The 21,312-nt window shown below is 45.7% G+C and overlaps 1 protein-coding gene across 1 annotated transcript in view; it reads left to right on the top strand.

The window, feature by feature from the left end:
- The window catches only part of SSBP4 (single stranded DNA binding protein 4), a 524,749-nt gene that overhangs the window by 406,736 nt on the left and 96,701 nt on the right, over nt 1-21,312 (top strand). The window contains exon 5 of the mRNA XM_073546131.1: nt 1,809-1,898. Coding sequence (XP_073402232.1) covers nt 1,809-1,898 — 90 coding nt within the window. The remainder of the gene's footprint in view (nt 1-1,808; nt 1,899-21,312) is intronic.

A 21,312-nucleotide genomic window follows, 5' to 3' on the forward strand; every position in this document is an offset into this window, starting at 1 on the left:
ATGAGGTTGGTCCTGTCCGATGGGCGGTGTTTCCGATCTTTGCCGCCTCCCCATCCCTGGCCACCGTCTGCAGTTTTTTCATGAATAGGAGTAGGCGTCCGCCATTTTTCGCATGTCCGCTAAGCATTTTTGACTCGCGCACGCGCAGTATGCTTTGCCCAACTGCGGGCAAAGCCTAAAAGAATGACTATGCATCTGCCGGTTAACTAATCCCCAGAAGTATTTTGCTGTGTTCCGGAACCTAGTTAACCGGCCCATGCGCAGTAAGGCTTTTCGGCTTTGCCCGCAGTTGGGCAAAGCATACTGCGCGTGCACGAGCCAAGAATGCTTAGCGCACACGTGAAAAATGGCGGACACCTACTCCTATTCATGAAAAAACTGCGGACGGCGGCCAGGGATGGGGAGGCGGCAAAGATCGGAAACACAGCCCGTCGGATCGGACTGACCTCATTTAAATAGCCCGCCAAAAGTAGGTGACATATTCCCTTTAAATATTTATAGTCATTTCAGCATACTTTGCATAAACATATAATACAAGTGAATATTATAAAGTATTAACTATATCTTATTAGAAAAATCTTCTTTCTCCACTTATGAGCCACTTCTTCCCCTCCTTCGTGCCTGCTGAGTTCATCATCCACTCTGAAAAATGGGGAAAGAGGAGTGAGGAGCACTCAGTACATGAAAGACAGACAAACATTGGCTAGTGTAGCCATCAGGCATTGGCGACAAATAGAATAAGTTTAGTCATTTTGTCACATTATAGTTTTGAGGATGGTAACTATTTTTAACTTTTTAACTTTATGGAGATTGCTTAATTAATACATTCTTAAAAATTGCTATTATCACTTATAAGCTAGAATGCCCTCATAATCCCAAGGTCTGCAAGGGAAAACCCTACAGATTTATAAGCAGATGACGGCCAAACAGATTATTAATAAACAAGTTTGGCTAGTTGAGAGAACTTTTTCTGAAAATGGCAGTATATTTAGGCAATAAAACGTCTATATGGTGTCAGACTATTTTTTTTTCATAAATCAATGGTACATGTGAAACGGTGTCCACCGCTGCAGCTCAGAACTTTTGGCTGCATCCACCAATGCTACTACCCAGACTGAATCATTCAGCTTTACCGCCCACGGCAACTGATAAAGGTCTTGTAAATTGACCGAAACGTTTTGTCGTGCTATACTGTACCACTGTCTGGGAATAAATCACCTATATATTACTAAGTTGAGTGCCAGATTCTTTTTTGGATCCCCTCAGGTCCAAGGCATATGAACCATAGTGGCATCCTGTTGGGATACTAGAGGGTGGCCCAGCTCAGGTTGAGTATCCTTGCTGTATAAAAGGGAAAGCAGGCAAGGGGTTATTTCAAACTTTTTCCCCGGAAAACATAAGATTTAAGTAGTGTGGTATGCGAATAATCATCAACTCCTCCGGTCTAAAAGACATAATGAGCTCCGTTCAATTTTGCTGTAGGGCCTCCCCTTATTTTTCACATCCTAGTTTTCAGTGTTAAAACACTTAAGGCCCCATCACATATAGCGATCTCGCTGGCGAGATCGCTGCTGAGTCACAAGTTTTGTGACACAACAGAGATCTCACCGGCGAGATCGCTGTATGACAGCGATCAGCGACCGGCCCCCCTGCCGGTATCGCTGATCGCTCTGGGAAACCTCTGGACTTTTCTTTGGTCACTGGTCTCCCGCTGGAAGGAGTGTACAGGCAAGTAACCAACTGCATATCTGACTTCACTTGGGAAGATACATTATTTTGATGGCAGTTTATTTCTCGGTTTCCCATAGAGTGCAGCTGCTGCTCCTAGTCCTGTGATGGGCAACATGCCTCCGAATGATGGAATGCCAGGAGGACCCATGCCACCAGGATTCTTTCAGGTAAAAGCATTTTTCTCTACTCATACTAAAAAGCTTAAGATCCATAATGTTTTAATTCTCGATTTAATTTATCAATGTTTGTTTGGAGCTTTTTTGCATGGCAAGCTGGCAATCTTATTGGTACCATTTTGGGGTCTATATGATGTTGTTATTACATATTTTGAGTGATGTGTGGTAACCTCTAACCAAAAAGCAGCATTTCTGAACTTCAATTTTTTTTTTCTTTTTACGGTGTGTACTGTGTGAGTTAATAAAACATTTTGATATATCAATCTTTTACAGATGTGGCAATACTAAATATTTTTTTCATTTCTTTATTCTCAAAGTTGGAAAAGGGGTATCAAAACTTTTATATTTTTCAATGTTTTTAAAAAACTTATTTGTAGTAGTTACCATATTAACATAACCTTCCCCCTAATTATGGGGAAGGGGGGAAGGCATGCCACTGGAAACGTGACAATGTTTATGGGGTTAAACAGTAGTGATCAGAGCTAGCCAGTGCCACCATGCATGGAGTGGGATCAGCTTCTTAGTGTGCTCCATATACCCACCCCCAATAATAGTATCCTATGGCAGCAAGTGGTTAACATATATTAGTGATATATTGTCGATGGTTGTTAATGAATGGTATCATGTCAGCCATAGGTTATTATAGCATCCTTGTAACAGATTAATCATTCAGTTGTGTGACGGATGACATTCAGTAGCACTGGCACTCTTAGACGATTAAGGTATCATTTTTCTACTGGATTCTGTCTATTCAAGAGCCAGGAGAGTATGTAATCGTTGTTGTGCCGTCTACTGATATATTCTGATGCAAAGGAAGCCACATGGTCAATCTGGCGGCCTCTCTTTGGTTAATGTAACCTGATCAGCACATTTAGTGTACATGCTTTCCTGGCTATGTACTAGCTAGTCAAGAGGCTAGTCCCATAATTATCTTTGTTTCATCAACACTTGTGTGCCAGTATAGATTTATTATGCTAGTATTACTTGCATATGGCAATTATGGAGCTCATATTTGGATATCACGCATCGATCCTCATTGTTCTCTTCAACTTAAAGCGGAGATTCAACTTCTCTTAAAGGAGTCCATCAAAGCAAATTACAGATCGAAATAGGCATACGTCTACATCGGGCAGTTTTCCACGAGAAGAAGCATACTTGTTCCAAAATGTGTGGCCTACTTTTCAAGAAAAGAATCTTAAAAGTAAAATTACAAATTAGGTGCCCATTGCACCATAGGTAGTCCACAATATTACTTAGCCCTGTCTTGACGTTTATCCTTCTGTGCCTTGCTCAGTGGTGGTCCGGTTTCAGCCTTCTTCACCTCGGCCATGTCTCTGAGCAGGGAGTGCCTTGTGTTTCTGAGTACTCCAGGAAGGTTGCAGTTTTGGAGTATGACAGCACTGGAGGATAACGGGTTCCTGGTCACTTCACATTTGATTCTTCTCAAATCTTTGGCAGCTTTTTTTATTACCGTGTTTTTCTGACCGTGTTGACTATTTGCAACAAAACTTTTGATGGTTCTGTGATCACACCCCAATTGTAATAGTGTTGCATCCCTCTGTAAGACTTTTTCACAATTTTGACTTTTCAAAGTCAATTAAATACGGTCTACAAAAAAACATGCATTTTCTTTCTGCCCTGTCAGGTGAAAAAGATCCTCTTGTATTGCTCTTGTGCTATTACATGACATGGACAGACAGATATCCTCAGATCTGATGTGTATACTAGTGGTCATGTGCCGACTAGACTCTCATCTGTATCACTCAATATTCTATTGAGAGAAGTGGATGAGAGTCTTGTTGTCCTCAAATATGTAAATGACATGAGAGGTCACTTGATGACCTGTTGAAGCTGGAAATAGAGGGGTATCCTGACTGCAGACATATCAAACACTGAAACTATCTGGTCATTTAGAAAAACCTTTCTCGTTTCAGAAGCATAATGTTAGATTTCTTCTTTTGTGTTGATTTTTTACTAATGATTTTTTTTTTGAGGCGACATGTAGAAGCACCATTTAATTTTTCTGCCGCCTGAGGCAAAAATTTAGAGTCAGCTCTGATGACAATGGTGCCATTAAATACAGTTTATGTCTACCTAACAAACAACATAGAAGAGAAACACCAGTGCATCACAATACAATGAAGGCCAAAAATAAGAGGCACTGTCTTCCATTTAAAGAATATTTCAGCAAATTGCTGTAGTCCTTAAAATTCATGTATCCACATTATTGAAATGGCAATTTGCATTGTTTTATTATTTTTGCCTAAAGCATTTTCCAAATACATTCTTACCTTCCTAATATATGGCAGTGACATTACAAGTAAATACTAATACAAAATGCATTACGACTTCTTTGTCTCGTGTACAGGAAAAGAAGACCATGTAAAAAAAAAAGTGACTGTCCAGACCTTTAGGGTATGGGCACGCGTTGCAGATTTGCCTGCGGAATTTTCTGCACGGAATCTGCATCTCTCCACGCCTTTTTTTGCGGATTTTGTGCGTTTTTTGTATGGATTTTGTGCAAATTCTTTGCGATTTGACATGCTGCGGAAAATAAACCGCTGCGGTTTCCGTGCAGAACTTTCCGCAGCATGTGCACAGCTTTTTTTTTTCCTATTGAATTACATTGGTTGGTCACACACTTGCGGATCCACAGCAAATCTGCAACGTGTGCACATATCCTTGTACCTACAAAATGTTTCTAAAAATGTAATAGTGGTAGCAAGAAACAAATAAAGACAGAGGTACTCTGTATTCTTATGGCATTTAATCAAAGAGGATTATTGCCTTTGTGCGGTAATGGATGGATTCACTCCGGGGATTCCTGTTTCCCCTCCATGCACAGTCTATTAACACGCAATGGACAGGTGCCACTAACCCTTTGCTTGTTTACCACATAGTTCATGGAAAGCAAAGCCTTTCCAAAGCATCCCGCAAGCTTATCTTCATGTAGACTCTCTGGCTGCTGGATAAGCCTGTGTGCCAACAATCGATAAAGTGAAGCGGTGTCTGCTTGGAACGTCTGCCTCCTGTTATTTCCTGCACGACCAGCAGTAAGTATGGTTACAGATTGCCACTTTCCTAGAAGAAAGTAGACCTGACAGGCGGGACGAAATGCATATTAACCTCTTAGCTTTTCTGTCTGTGATAAAAGTTGATATATAAATTGCAAAACAAGTATTATATTCTGTGATTGGGTCTCATCTTAAGCTAGCCACCACATTTACTTAATATTCTTAGGAGTTATCTAAACTTTCAGTGCCTGAAGGCCCTCATACACATTAGACTATTGTCGGCCAAACCCAACGATATTGACGGATCCGGACGACAGTCTAATGTGTATGCAGCACTTAAACAACTGATCAGAAGGGGAGATGTCTGATTTCGGACTGACGACTGATCTATTCTCTCGGACATAAGGGACGCATTCTCATGAAAAATATAGACACACTCACCCAAATAAGCGCTCCTGTGTATGGGAGAGCCAGCCAAGAAGACTGCCTGCGAAACGATCGGCCAAAGCATCAAATGGCCAACAGCCACCTACTGTGTAAGCTGGCTTAACAAGCAGGCCACTAAAGTACCTTCATTCTCTGTCCATTGGACCTTACCCTGTATTATTTATTCTTCTGACCTTCCTCAATATCATGCTGATGAGTAGAAGGCAGAATTACCCTTTACATTGACTAAAATGAGGAGATTGGTGGAGGAGGACCAGATGTATCTCAAACAGTTATACATGTTAAACAGTACAAGAAAATGATTCACAGCTTTCGAAGCTTGAAGCAGTTATAAGAAGTGACAAAAGACGGAACCTGAGCCCAGCAGTGTCGTTTTATCATTGCAGTACATATGCTCATTATTTTTTGTCATTTTTTAGCACGTTTTCAGGTGGGTTCTATGCGGAATTCGCCTTAAAAACGGTTGTGTGCACATACCCTAAGCCTTCTTGTATTCTCCTAGTAATAGATGAGTTACGTTTGAGGGTATAGACATTAGAATTGTGCTTCACCTGAACTTGTTGCATGGCAAAAAATACCGTATTTTTTCAGATTATAAGACGGATTTTATTATCCCGTAATTTAGGGGGAAAATGGGGATGCATCTTATAAACCGAACACTGTTCTTTCCGAGGGGTCAATGCTGCGGGCCTGGAGCTGGTGGTGGTGCGGTGGTCCTGTGGTTTGCGGTGGTGGTACAGCAGCGAGTGGTTGTCCTGCGGTGGTGGTACGGCGGCGAGTGGTGGTGGTACAGAGGTGGGAGGTAGCCCTGTGGCGGCAGCAAACAGTGGCCGCCCTTCTTCTTCCAGGGTCCGACTTCCGGCTTCTCATTCGGTGCAGGCGCCAATGGAGGAAAGCCAAGATCTCCATCCGCGCCTGCCCCTACGCGATGTCTCCAGGAAAATGGCCACGGATGCGGCGCATGTGCAGGTGGAGATCTCGTCACCAAGATCTCGGGAGATGAGATCTCAGCTCCAAAATCTGCATCTGCGCATTTGCCGCCCCAGCAGCCATTTTCCCAGAGTCCCCCGCATAGTAAACAGTGCGGGGGCTCTGGGCTTTCACAAAACGTTGGCGGAGCCCCTGCACCACTGGACACCCGCAGCGTCTCACATCCGAACACCTCTTTCTCCCACCAGTCTGGGGTCCGCATCGTCGCCACACTCCTGCCTCCGCCAGCAGCGACCCTGGGATCCTGCTTCACCGCAGTCACCAACCCCGGTAAGCAATAAGACACCTGGATTGTAAGAAGCACCACCATTTTATTAAAAAAAAAGTTTTTTTCCTATTTTTCACCTCTAAATTTGGGATGCGTCTTATAATCCAGTGCATCTTATAAACTGCAAAATATGGTGCTTCAAAACTGAGTGCAGTTTAACCAGGAAACACATTACTGCCCCACATTCAAATCACGTATGGGCACCCGAACAGGGTTATGACGACATTGTAATTATCTAAATGATTCTAATTATTTAAATGAGCCACAATCAATTAGCTCATTTTTATATGTAGTTAAGCACTTATTGGCAGGTAGTTGCTAAACTACCTGCTTGATATGCTGAGCACGTTCTCTCCCAAGACCGTTCCTGGCAGTGGTTCTCCTACTTCCTGTGATGTCTTTTTAAAAAAGCAATTCCTTCTCTTCAACTCTGCTCTGTCGACTGGTAGTCACTGCTGCTGTTATGCTGATTGACAGCTGTCTCCCTGCAGCGTTAGGCTGAACTGGCTGTCAACCAAAGATGACGTTGGCAGTGACACCCCATCGACAGAGTGGAAGAGAAAGAGCTGCTCTGGCTATCTGATATCACAGGAAGTTGGAGGATTGCCACCAGGAGAAATCATAGCACAGCAGAACAGGTAGGCAGTTAACAATTTCCTTCCAATAACTATTTAGTCCAATGGAAAAAAAATAAATCCTGCATAACCCCTTTATGGATAATGAACTGTAGAAGTGTTACCATATTATTTCTTGATTTACAGGCTTACAACGAAATTTTAAAGCTTAACCCCTTAACAACCAGGTGTATTTCAGTTTTTGAATTTTTGTTTTTTGCTCCCCTTTTCCCAGAGCCGTAACTTTTATATTTTTCTATCAATATGACCATGTGAGTGCTTGTTTTTGTGGGACAAGTTGTACTTTTCAACGACACCATTGGTTTTAACATTCATGTACTAGAAAATGGGAAAAAAATTCCTAGTGTGGCTTAATTGCAAAAAAGTGCTATTCCACAGTTGTTGTTTTTTTTTACCATGTTCACTAAATGCTAAAACTGACCTGCCATTTTGATTCTCCAGGTTGTTACGAGTTCACAGACACCAAACATGTCTAGGTTCTTTTTTATTTCAGTGGGCTGGGTGAGGGCTTATTTTTGCTGCCGAGCTCACATTTTTATTATTACCAGTTTGGTGTAGATACAATCTTTTGGTCGCCCGTTATTGCAATTTATTGCAATGTAGCGGTGACTAAAATAAACTAATTCTGGCATTTTTTTTTCTCATTACGCCATTTAGGGATCAGTTTAATTCTTATATTGATAGATCAGCGATTCTGAACTCTGCAATACCAAATATGTGTATATTTAATTTTTGCTATTGTTTTATTTGAGGTGAAAGGGGAGGTGATTTGAACTTTTATTTTTTTTATATTTTTAAAAACATTTTTAGAAGCTGCAGTACTTTGATCTCCTACACACAGGTGATGATCAGATCGCCTGTGTATAACAGAAATGCTCACTTGCTATGAGTGCCGACCACGGGGTGGCGCTTATAGCAATCTGGCAATGACAACCATAGAGGTCTACTGGAGACCTCTGGTTGTCTTGCCGTCCCATCGGTGACCCGCGATCATGTGACGGAGTCACTGATGGGCAGGATTAGCGACTCGCTTCCAATAAACTCAAAAATTAAATGCTGCTGTCAGAGAGTGACAACGGCATTTAAATAGTTAACAGCTGCAGACGGATCGCGATTCCACCCGCGGCTGTTGCGAGCACATTTCCGCTGTAAAGATCAGCTGTTATGTGCCTGAAAAGGCGCGGGCTCAGCGCCGAAGCCCACACCAAACGGGGAGTCCGACGTGGGCGTACTATTACGCCCAATGTCGGAAAGGGATTAATCTGATATCTTAGACCTGTTGAGACTGGTATAGCTACTTTGAAAATCTAAGTCAGAATGGGCGTGAGATATGAACAGACAGGATGATGAAAAAGACAAGGCAATGAGGACAGCATTTGTGGAGATAGAGGAGGTGCCAAGCACCAACTTCCAAAGGACTGGACCGGAGGATTATAAAAGGCTTTTTTTTTTTTATTTGGGGAAAGTGGGCTCTAATAAACAGGTTGGTGGAGTGCTGTTCATGGCAACTTAAAGGTGGTGGATTTAGTTTCCATAGGGAAAATCTAGTGACAGGTTCCCTTTAAGTTCAATATCAGACAAACATATAGTTTACTAACAAACAAGCCATGCCAAGTATGAGTTTAGTCATGTACCACCTGCCATTCTGTCTCCTGCTAATCACATTTTATCGCTGATAGCTTATGCATAATAAGGGGCTTTGTTAGACTGACAAATGGGAGATACTAAAGTGAGTTTTCGCTTCCTGTCAAGTCTGTTTTAGCAATCTTTTTTTTTACATGGTATTCACAGTGTAAAAAAGACTATTATGGTGCTACTCCTCTGTTATTCCATCTACAAATTGATTACTGAGTGCTACCATTTGGTTATTTGATACTGTCCAGTATACTGTATGCACAAACTTTTAACAAGGGGAATGGTTGCATGAAGTTGTCAATTTATTCTTACATTTCTTGGAGGAATCACAGAGGATTGATATAACACTGAGGTATATAAAAATAATTTTCCAGAGATTTTATTTAAAGGACATCTGTCAGTAGAATTGTCCCTCCTAAGTCATCTACATGGGCACTCAGGTCATAGGAAGCGGAATAAAATAGTATCTTGGTATCTGCGATCTGATGTCTTATTCCAGAGAAATCCATGTTTTTCTTATATGTAAGTGAGCTGTTCAGGACTACGGGGAGGATGTTTCCTGTAAGATAACTCTGCCTACAGAGATTATTGTACATGAAGGGGGAGTTATCAGTGTAAGACAAGTAACTAACACAGAACAAGAGAAATTAAATTTGTCTAGTTGCAAACACATTTTTTGCTTCTTTCTGAGCTTTGCTGTTTTGCAACAATATTACACCCCTTCTGCCTGTGAGATTGAAGCTAAAGCTGAGAGGAACCTGCATATGTGTCAGGTATAATCACACACAGCTCTGCAGTGAGATCAGGAGAGCAAAAAGCAGCCATCACACTGGTAAATCCCCTTTCTATATAATAATCTCTGGGGGCAGAGTTATCGTCTAGGCATTGTCCGCCCCGGAGCCTGGAAGATGTCATTTATATAAAGTGATAAAAGATGATTTCTCCACAACAAGGCATGTGATATGAGACATACAGGTATCACTCCCCTCAGCAGTCTGTAACCTATATGCCCATATTAATAGGTCAGAAGTGGTGACTAGAGTTGAGCGAAACGGGTCGAAAAAATTCAAAAGTCGCCGACTTTTGGCAAAGTCGGGTTTCATGAAACGAAACCCGACCCTAGGATGAGGTCGGCCACGAGGTCGGCGACTTGCGCGCCAAAGTCGCGTTTCAAAAGTTTGTTTTGCGCTCTTTTTCAGCCAATCAGGATCCACGGATACTGTGGGCAACGTGATGACCTAGGCACGGGTCACCACCATCTTTCAGAAGGGCATGCAAGTGATTGGCTTGCTTTGGTGGGCGTCACAGGGGGTATAAAAGGGCGTGCACGCCGACCGCCATCTTACTTCTGCCGATCTTAGTATAGGGAGAGGTTGCTGCTGATTCTGTAGGGAGAGCGTTAGGCAGGGAAGAAGACAAAAAAACTGCTTCTGCTGCTAGCGATTTGGCCTGCACAACACACAAGTCACTGTGTGTGCAGTGCAAGGGGAGGCTATATTGTGGTGTATCAGTGGTGTTGGTTGTTGGGCTGCCTTTTAAGGCTTCCTGACACGCTGGCATTGCTGTTTACCCACTGCTCCGCAAACTGCTTTTTTAAAAGCAATCCAATCTCCCTTATCCTCTAGTCACTTTTGTCACAGCTGTGCCATCGAGCCTGTCACATAGCGCTCAGATATCAGTGGGCCTCACACAATCCACAAGTGTCCAGTGTCCAAAAGTGTGCGCAGAGATTCAAAATCTCCATTATCCTCTCGTCACTTTGGTCACAGGCAGCTGTGCCATCGAGCGTGTCACATAGCGCTCAGATGTCAGTGGGCCTCACACAATCCACAAGTGTCCAGTGTCCAAAAGTGTGCGCAGAGATTCAAAATTTCCATTATCCTCTCGTCACTTTGGTCACAGGCAGCTGTGCCATCGAGCGTGTCACATAGCGCTCAGATATCAGTGGGCCTCACACAATCCACAAGTGTCCAGTGTCCAAAAGTGTGCGCAGAGATTCAAAATCTCCATTATCCTCTCGTCACTTTGGTCACAGGCAGCTGTGCCATCGAGCGTGTCACATAGCGCTCAGATATCAGTGGGCCTCACACAATCCACAAGTGTCCAGTGACCAAAAGTGTGCGCAGAGATTCAAAATCTCCATTATCCTCTCGTCACTTTGGTCACAGGCAGCTGTGCCATCGAGCGTGTCACATAGCGCTCAGATATCAGTGGGCCTCACACAATCCACAAGTGTCCAGTGTCCAAAAGTGTGCGCAGAGATTCAAAATCTCCATTATCCTCTCGTCACTTTGGTCACAGCTGTGCCATCGAGCCTGTCACATAGCGCTCAGATATCAGTGGGCCTCACACAATCCACAAGTGTCCAGTGTCCAAAAGTGTGCGCAGAGATTCAAAATCTCCATTATCCTCTCGTCACTTTGGTCACAGGCAGCTGTGCCATCGAGCCTGTCACATAGCGCTCAGATATCAGTGGGCCTCACACAATCCAAAAGTGTCCACTGTCCACAAGTGTGTGCAGAAATTCTAAATCTCCCCTGTCCTATAGACACCTTGTACCTTGTTTTACATTACTATATAGTTTGTTGGATTTTGTCTACATTTCTACCAAAAATGAGGAAGGCTGGTGGAAGAGGCCTTGGAATTGGGCGGGGGTTGGCAGCTGGTAATGATGGTGTTGGTGGTGGATCTGATGGTAGTGGCAAGAGCAAAATAGGACCGAATGCAGGATGTGCTGACCCTGCATCATCGTCTGGCTACATAAGGCCTCGAACGCTTAGTTTTCTAGGAGTTGGCAAACCGCTTTTAAAGGCAGAGCATCAGGAAAAAGTTTTGTCTTACATTGCTGACTCAGCCTCCAGCTCTATCGCCTCCTCTTCTTCAGTTGTAAAAAGTAAAAGCACTGAGTCGTCATTGGAGGCTCATGTTCATGAACCACACCTTTCCTTGTGTCCTTCACCCCAACCAAGATTGAAGGATGACGCAGGCCATACTACTGATTACTCCATGGAGCTGTTTTCACATACCATGCCTGGATTATCAAGTCAAATAGTGAATTACCCAGGCCAAGATGAATCTGACATGGAGTGCACTGATGCACAGCCGCTGATGGATGATTCTGCTGGTACATTCACTCAGAGCACTACATTGTCCTCGCAGTGTACAGAGCCAGATTTTGACCCTGATGAGACTCAGGTGCCCCTTCCCGCACACTATACCACCATACACGGTGGCACAGAGAAAGGTGCACATGACATAGAAGAGGAGGTGATGGATGACCCAGTTGTTGACCCAGATTGGCATCCATTGGGGGAAGAGGGTGCTGCTTCCAATAGCTCAGATGAGGAGCATCCACAGCAGACATTGACATCGCAACAGCTGTTATCTGGCAGGCCCGGAGCACTCCAAAGACAGGTTCCAAACATCAAAAGAGTTGCTGGACAGCTTGTCCAGAGGGTCAAAAGATCACAGCGTGCTAGGCCGCAAAATGTCTGCCAAAGTAGGAAGAGTGCAGTGTGGCACTTTTTTGAACAAAATCCTCATGATCACGCCAAGGTTATCTGTAAGAAGTGCGCAAAGACCTTTAGCCGAGGGAAAAATCTGAAAAATTTGAATACCAGTTGCATGCTTAGACATTTAACCAGCATGCACTTGCAAGCGTGGACACAACACCAAACCTCAAGTGCCACATGTGCAACTGATCACAACGAAGGTAGTCAGCAACGCTACATTGTTTCCCCCACTGTAAGCCCACCGGTTAGCACAGCAGCAAATGTTGAGGTGTCGTTGCAAGACCACAGCAGTCAGGGAATCCCACTGTTATATCAACGAAAAACTGATTCTAGGCCATCAGAAAGAACACCAACTCCATCACCATCATCAACCCTCTCTCAGTCCGCCCTGTCCACCGCTACTTCCACCATATGCAGCTCTCAAGTCCAGCTCACCCTCCCAGACACTATGAGTAGGTCAAGAAAGTACTCAGTCTCTCATCCACGTACACTGGGTTTGAACGCCCACATTGCCAAACTAATCTCGTTTGAGATGATGCCCTTTCGGTTGGTGGAAAGCACAGCTTTCCGCGAACTCATGGCCTATGCAGTACCACGCTATGACCTACCCAGTCGCCACTTCTTCTCTCGCAAAGCCATCCCAGCCCTCCACCATCATGTGAAAGATCGCATTGTCCATGCACTCAAGCAGTCAGTGAGCGGAAAGGTGCACCTCACAACTGATGCATGGTCCAGTCGGCATGGCCAGGGCCGTTACGTGTCCATCACTGCGCACTGGGTTAATGTGGTGGATGCAGGGTCCACAGGGGACAGCGGTGGTGGGACAGTGCTGCCTAGCCCACGGTATAGGAAACAGTTGGCTGTAGGCGTTCGACCCTCCTCCTCCTCCTCCAGAAGCGAAAGCTCGTCCACAGAGCGCAGTCGTACGAGCACTCCATCTGCAGCTGCCACTGTTGCACACGATGTGTCCCCCTATCGAGCAGCTAGTGGAAAGCGTCAGCAGGCTGTGTTGCAGATGATGTGTTTGGGCGACAGACACACCGCCGAGGTGCTGGCCGAGTACTTGAAGCGACAAACTGAGTCATGGCTGGGCAGTATACATCTTGAGGCAGGCAAGGTAGTTAGTGATAACGGCCGTAATTTTGTGGCAGCCATAGCCCTTTCAAAACTCAGCCACATACCTTGCTTGGCTCACACCTTGAACCTGGTGGTGCAGTGCTTCCTCAAAAATTATCCAGAGTTAACAGCCCTGCTCCAGAAGGTGCGAAGACTGTGCGCGCACATCCGCCGGTCGCCTGTACACTCCGTTCGTATGCAGAAGCTGCAGCGATTGCTCCACCTTCCCAACCACCGCCTCATTATCGACATTGCAACAAGGTGGAACTCCACCCTGCACATGGTGGAGCGGCTGTGCGAGCAGAGGCAGGCCATAATGCATTTGTGGGAGGATACACGGCCAGGCACTTTGAGAGCAGACATGGAGTTGACAGGCGTGCAGTGGTCGAAGCTGAAAGACCTTTGTAAAGTCCTTCAGTGTTTTGAGGAATGCACACGGCTGGTAAGCGCAGACGACGCCATCCTAAGCATGAGCATCCCACTTATGCGTCTGCTCATGCAAACTTTGACGCACCTTAAGGAGCAGGCGTCTGCAGCCAATGTTGATGAGGAGGAGGGAATCCTTGATGACATTCAGCCATTGTCTGCTCAGGGACCTCTCCTGGACGAGGTGGAGGAAGAAGAGGAGGAGGAGGAGGATGATGGGGATGATTACTTAGGGGAGGAGGATGCATCTCGTGGGGCAAGTGAAAATGTTGGCGTGGCAAGGTCTGGTACAGGGTTTGTGCGTGACTGGAGGGATGTGGATTTGCCAGAAAGTGCTCCTCCACCCAGCACTCGCAGTGCATCATTGACACCGGGAACATTGGCCCACATGTCAGATTATGCCTTGCGGATCCTAAAAAGGGACCCCCGCATTGCCAAAATGATGAACGATGACGACTACTGGTTGGCCAGCATCCTGGATCCACGCTATAAAGGCAAATTACAAAACATCATGCCACAGGAGAACCTTGACCTAATATTGGCTAATAAACAAGCAACTCTGGTAAATCGATTGCTTGAGGCATTCCCAGCACACAGCAGCGGTGATGGTTCTCACACGAGCCGTACGGGCCGGGGGCAGCTTGGCAGAGGTGTTCATGGTGCACACAGCAGAAGTGGCGTTGGAGACAGGGGTTTCATGACAATGTTGTGGACTGATTTTTCAAATACCGCTCACACAACTGGTAATACTGCATCGATGGAAAGTGACAGGAGACAGCAGTTGTCAACTATGGTTACAAACTACTTTTCCTCCCATATCGATGTTCTCCCACACAGGTCATTCCCCTTTGACTACTGGGCCGCTAAACTGGACACCTGGCCTGAATTGGCCCAATATGCCTTACAGGAGCTCGCTTGCCCAGCTGCAAGTGTGCTATCGGAAAGAGTCTTCAGTGCAGCTGGATCAATCCTGACAGAAAAAAGGACCCGTCTGTCAACCCAAAATGTGGATGATCTAACCTTCATTAAAATGAACCACGCATGGGTTTCCAAGGATTTTGTCCCACCTTCCCCTGATGACACATAGGGTGACAGAAAAATGGCTTGCTTTGGTCCACCTCTTCCTGGTACTTCACCTATTTCGCCTTTTGCATCAGCTGAATGTCCAACATCAACATATGCCACTTTCTAAAACTCCCTAACTGTGCTGCCTCCCCCCCCATGGCCGGGGTCACCACCTACCGCACGACACCGTGCGAGTGCCGTTGCCCTGGACAGGTGGGTAGGCCGACTCTTGGGCGCGGGCACTGGCACAGGGTCCCTCATAGTGCAATCAAGTGTCTCTGACGGTGGTGGTGCACACCCGCCGTCAGACACACCGCTGTACTATGAGGGGCCCAGTGCCAGTACCGACGCCCACGAGTGGGCCCCCCTTGCTTGGGCAGGGCCCCAGCATTTGCAATCTTTACCTCTCCCTGCTCCTCCGCTGTGTAATCTGGGCCGTCAAATCCATACTGTGCCTGACACCGTCTGAGCCTGCCTCCTGAGACATATATTTTGAATGTGTACGCTATCCATACATGTTATCCGGGGATACGGTACCCTTTCTAACCTTTGTGCAATCACGTGCAATCCATACTGTGCCTGACACCGTCTGAGCCTGCCTCCTGAGACATATATTTTGAATGTGTACGCTATCCATACATGTTATCCAGGGATACGGTACCCTTTCTAACCTTTGTGCAATCACGTGCAATCCATACTGGGCCTGACACCGTCTGAGCCTGCCTCCTGAGACATATATTTTGAATGTGTACGCTATCCATACATGTTATCCAGGGATACGGTACCCTTTCTAACCTTTGTGCAATCACGTGCAATCCATACTGGGCCTAACACCGTCTGAGCCTGCCTCCTGAGACATATATTTTGAATGTGTACGCTATCCATACATGTTATCCGGGGATACGGTACCCTTTCTAACCTTTGTGCAATCACGTGCAATCCATACTGGGCCTAACACCGTCTGAGCCTGCCTCCTGAGACATATATTTTGAATGTGTACGCTATCCATACATGTTATCCGGGGATACGGTACCCTTTCTAACCTTTGTGCAATCACGTGCAATCCATACTGTGCCTAACACCGTCTGAGCCTGCCTCCTGAGACATATATTTTGAATGTGTACGCTATCCATACATGTTATCCGGGGATACGGTACCCTTTCTAACCTTTGTGCAATCACGTGCAATCCATACTGGGCCTAACACCGTCTGAGCCTGCCTCCTGATACATATATTTTGAATGTGTACGCTATCCTTACATGTTATCCGGGGATACGGTACCCTTTCTAACCTTTGTGCAATCACGTGCAATCCATACTGGGCCTAACACCGTCTGAGCCTGCCTCCTGAGACATATATTTTGAATGTGTACGCTATCCATACATGTTATCCGGGGATACGGTACCCTTTCTAACCTTTGTGCAATCACGTGCAATCCATACTGGGCCTGACACCGTCTGAGCCTGCCTCCTGAGACATATATTTTGAATGTGTACGCTATCCATACATGTTATCCAGGGATACGGTACCCTTTCTAACCTTTGTGCTATCACGTGCAATCCATACTGGGCGTGAGAACGGCTGGCGAGCTGTTAAGCAAGCTACAGCACCTGTCCAGACAAGTACAGGGATTCCCTAGCGAGGAGACTTATTTGATTGTTTTCAATGTTGGGACAGCAATTTTTGGGGAGCACTATACTCTGGAGAATGATAGATGGGGCCCACCATACACTGGAACATTCCAAAGGTGGACATCAGACACTGGAGCAGCATTTACAGGGCCCATTATACACTAGAGCATTAGAAATGGGGCCCATTATGTTTGGAGCATTATTTGGGCCCATAAGACAGTGGAGCTTCATCCATGGGGACCAACATATACTGTAGCATTATGTGGAGCTCATCATATACTGTTTCAAACATTATATGGGACCAATGATTCTGTATGGAGAAATAGATGGGCCTCGTCATGAGATGTAAAAAGTGAGGTATTTTTCATTGTACTATACCGCTATTTATCTGCCGTATCGGAGCATGATGAGTTGTGGTATGTGTTAAAGGGGCGCTCTTTCGCCCAGGGCACATGAAAACCTGGAGCCAGCCCTACCCCCCAACTTTAGCCAAATAACCCCCATTTTTCAGTGCGTAACTTGTATTATGAAGTTAATTAAGGTTGACAAGCTTAAGTAAGAAGAATTGATGCTTTTGGCATTCAAATGGGCACTGTAGGTGTGTTTCCTGTCCTCCTCTCACTGCCGACTTTTATTCCGCATTGACTTACATTGGGTTTCGTGTTTCGGGACGACCCCGACTTTTCCCTATAATCGGACGATCTTGCTCGACCCGACTTTTGGAAAAGTCGGGTTTCACGAAATGAAACGCGACCCTAAAAAACCAAAAGTCGCTCAACTCTAGTGGTGACAGATTCCCTTTAATGAGGAATGTAAGTGTTTAATAAATTGACAACTTAAAAGTGGTGACATGTTCCCTTTAAGCTATATAATTGCTGTATTAGCTTCCATTGAAATTTATGACAATTAAGTATTTTAACTGCAACAAGCCAAGCATTGCTTCACTGTCTTAAATTCTATCATCTACTTGTTTGGGCTCAGGCATAACTGTCTGTGAGTAAGGGCCCCGTCACACATAGCGACTCACCAGCGATCCCGACAATGATATGAACTTGTCAGGATTGCTGGTGTGTCGCTACATGATCGCTGGTGAGCTGCCAAACAGGCAGCTTCACCAGCAATCAGCACCAGCGATGACGAGCGTTCGCGTCGCTGTGTGCCTTAGATACCAGTGTGCTGGTGCAGGGAGCTGGTAACCAAGGTAAACATCGGGTTTCTAAGCGCCGCACGTCTGCGCTTTTCACCGGTGCAGCGTTTGCGCATTTCACAGGTGCAGCGTCTGCACATTTCACCGGTGCAGCGTCTGCGCATTTCACTGGTGCAGCGTCTGCGCTTTTCACAGGTGCTGGGCTCGCTTTTCACAGGTGCAGTGTCTGCGCTTTTCACAGGTGCAGTGTCTGCGCATTTCACAGGTGCAGCATCTGCGCATTTCACCGGTGCAGCGGCTGCGCATTTCACAGGTGCTGGGCGCGCTTTTCACCGGTGCAGCATCTGCGCATTTCACCGATGCAGCGTCTGCGCATTTCACAGGTGCAGCGTCTGCGTATTTCACCGGTGCAGCGTCTGCGCATTTCATAGGTACAGCGTCTGCGCATTTCACAGGTGCTGGGCTCGCTTTTCACAGGTGCAGCGTCTGCGCATTTCACAGGTGCAGCGTCTGCGCATTTCACAGGTGCTGGGCTCGGTTTTCACAGGTGAAGTGTCTGCTCTTTTCACAGGTGCAGCGTCTGCGCATTTCACAGGTGCAGTGTCTGCGCATTTCACAGGTGCTGGGCTCGCTTTTCACAGGTGAAGTGTCTTCTCTTTTCACAGGTGCAGCGTCTGCGCATTTCACAGGTGCAGCGTCTGCGCATTTCACAGGTGCTGGGCGCGCTTTTCACAGGTGCAGCATCTGCGCTTTTCACAGGTGCAGCGTCTGCGCATTTCACCGGTGCAGCGTCTGTGCATTTCACCGGTGCAGCATCTGTGCATTTCACAGGTGCAGCGTCTGCGCATTTCACCGGTGCAGCGTCTGCGCATTTCACCGGTGCAGTGTCTGCGCTTTTCACAGGTGCAGCGTCTGCGCATTTCACAGGTGCTGGGCGCGCTTTTCACAGGTGCAGCGTCTGCGCATTTCACAGGTGTTCCTGCGGCGATGCTATTTTGTATCGGCGAAATCCCGCAATACTCAAGATGGCGTCGCTGCAAGAACATGTCGCCGGCGTGGACAACGTCTGGATCCAGGATGGCGCCGGCGGAAGAATATGTCGGGGATCGTGGAGCAGCGGCGATGACTGCGTGAGTATGAGAGACGGAGTGAGAGAAGGGGTCGTATGTGGAGTGAAAGAGTGAGTGGAGATGGTGAACGGTGAGAGCAGTGTGTGTTGAGGGTTAACATGGCAAGAGGTGTGATGATATCGCATCCTCCCGATGCGATAGCATCGGGCCATAATCTAGTATAAAAAATAAATAAATAACTCATGAAATAGACCTGGACAGAAATGATGGTACCCTTAACTTAATATTTTGTTGCACAACCTTTTGAGGCAATCAAACGATTCCTGTAACTGTCAATGAGACTTCTGCACCTCTCGACTGGTAGTTTGGCCCACTCCTCAAGCGCAAACTGCTCCAGTTGTCTCGTGTTTGAAGGTTGCCTTTTCCAGGCGGCATGTTTCACCTCTTTCCAAAGATGCTCAATAGGATTTAGGTCAGGGCTCATAGAAGGCCACTTCAGAATAGTCCAATGTTTTCCTCTTAACCATTCGTGGATGTTTTTAGCTGTGAATATTTACCTCTAAAATGTTGCTTTAGCCCCAATATTTTCACTTATGCAAGAGGTTGTGCTTCAGGAGAAGGATGAGGGAGGCTGGGGGGATCGCGAATCTGGTACTAAGGTACCGTGCAGGGCCTGGGGACATCATTTCTCTCTCCTCTGACATGTTAGATCTTATCAGAGGAGAGAGAAATTATTTTTACACCAGATGTTTTTTTACGTAGTTGCCGTTATTAATTGAATTGTGGCGATCAGGTATTGTAAAAACTGGCCCTGTTTGTGCTTTCAGGGTCTCAGCCTCCCCCGGTAGCTGAGACCCTGGAGATTTTCGGACTCTGGGGGGAGTTATTACCTTATTCCCAATCGCCGTTTTAAAACTGGTATGAGAAAATAAGGCCCCTTAGCATCCGCCATTTTTACGCGTATATGCAGTCCTTAAGGGGTTAAAGTGTTACTTTCCTATAAACACAAGCAGTGTCGTGCTGGGGTGCCAAGGGCCCACCAGTAACATTGATTCTGGGAGCTCATTCTTCAGCCACATGCAAATATCATTGACTGGGGAAGTAGGATACTACACCTTTTGCTGCTACTCTTTTTTTGTAATGTCTGCATATGCTTCCTAGTATAATAAAATGGGTAGTTTGATAAATAAATGAGATGCTCTATGCTTATTTTTTCGGCAAATAGTGCAGTAAATGTGCACTGTGCCAAGATTTTCTTATGTGGGAGGCCCACCAGAGGAATCCCCTTCTCCCCTGTGAGCCAGTCCGAGCCTGTACGCAAGCTTAGAATGGCTCACCACAACCTCCAAGCAGCTCTGTGCACCTCCTCCACAATAAAGACGAATATCAGTTAAAAAGCCTCATATACTGTGTCTTACGAAAGGATTCACCCCCTCCTTGGCATTTTCTGTGTTTTGCTACCTCACAACCTGGAATTTCACTGTTTTTTTGAGGATTTGCATCAGTTCATGTGAACAACGTGCCTCCAGCTGACGGTGAACGTTTGGTTTTCTTTGTATTGGGAAGCAAACAAACTATGTAGTGCTGATGCAGCACGTACAAAAATATTTAAACACAGGTTGTAGTGTAACAAAATAGGTAAAAAGCCACGGGGGGGGGGGGGGTGAATACTTTTGCAAGCCACTGTAGTAAGGAGAAATATATTAATACATCTGATCGTAGTGTAACAGTGTGATTTTGGAATCTTTGCATTCCCATTTAACACATTATACCGTGCCTTCTTCGTTCCCATCCTCTTCCCGTGTCCGCGCTCACATTGCTCAAATGCTGTTTGACAGGATTCAAGACAGCTGTATTAAGCTGGGCTTTTTTTTCCCTCAGCAAGTGAAGCATTTAAAGACTGGCCATGTAGTCTAAATCAAGCAGTGCTAAGCCCTCTTGTATCCCAAAGGGTATATATCAGCGAGCGGGAGACCTCTCCAAACAGGATTATCAGACAGTGCTTGTCGGAGCTTCACAAGCACAGGGACAGTAGGCTTGGAGATGGGGAAGAGTCTTTGCTGTCTCTTCTCGCTGTGTTGCTTTGTATCTTCTTGCCATTACATAGTGGAGGGGTTAATGAGTGCAGCGAGAGGTTAAATGCTTATTTTACAATCTTGAACTCCTACATCATTATTTCAGTACAGTATTTAAGCCTCAGAATTACTAGACAATTGCTCTTCTTGGTTCTTCTTTCTCTTTTCAACCCTGGTTTATTGCAAGAACATTGTGCTGAGACCTATAGATGGCACAGAGCCGTCACCATACCATTGTCTGATTCATTTATGTTCTCAAATTGGGTTTTATGTCTGTTTGTTGGGGACAAGGCTTGCTTTGCCTGTCACCATGGTCCCAAAACATGGCATCAGAGTTTATTACCATTTGCTTAAAGCATAACCGTTTGTTTAAT

Source organism: Dendrobates tinctorius, unplaced genomic scaffold (genome assembly GCF_039654945.1).
Source record: "Dendrobates tinctorius isolate UK_male_01 unplaced genomic scaffold, ASM3965494v1 ptg000011l, whole genome shotgun sequence".
NCBI classification, from domain to species: Eukaryota; Metazoa; Chordata; class Amphibia; order Anura; family Dendrobatidae; genus Dendrobates; species Dendrobates tinctorius.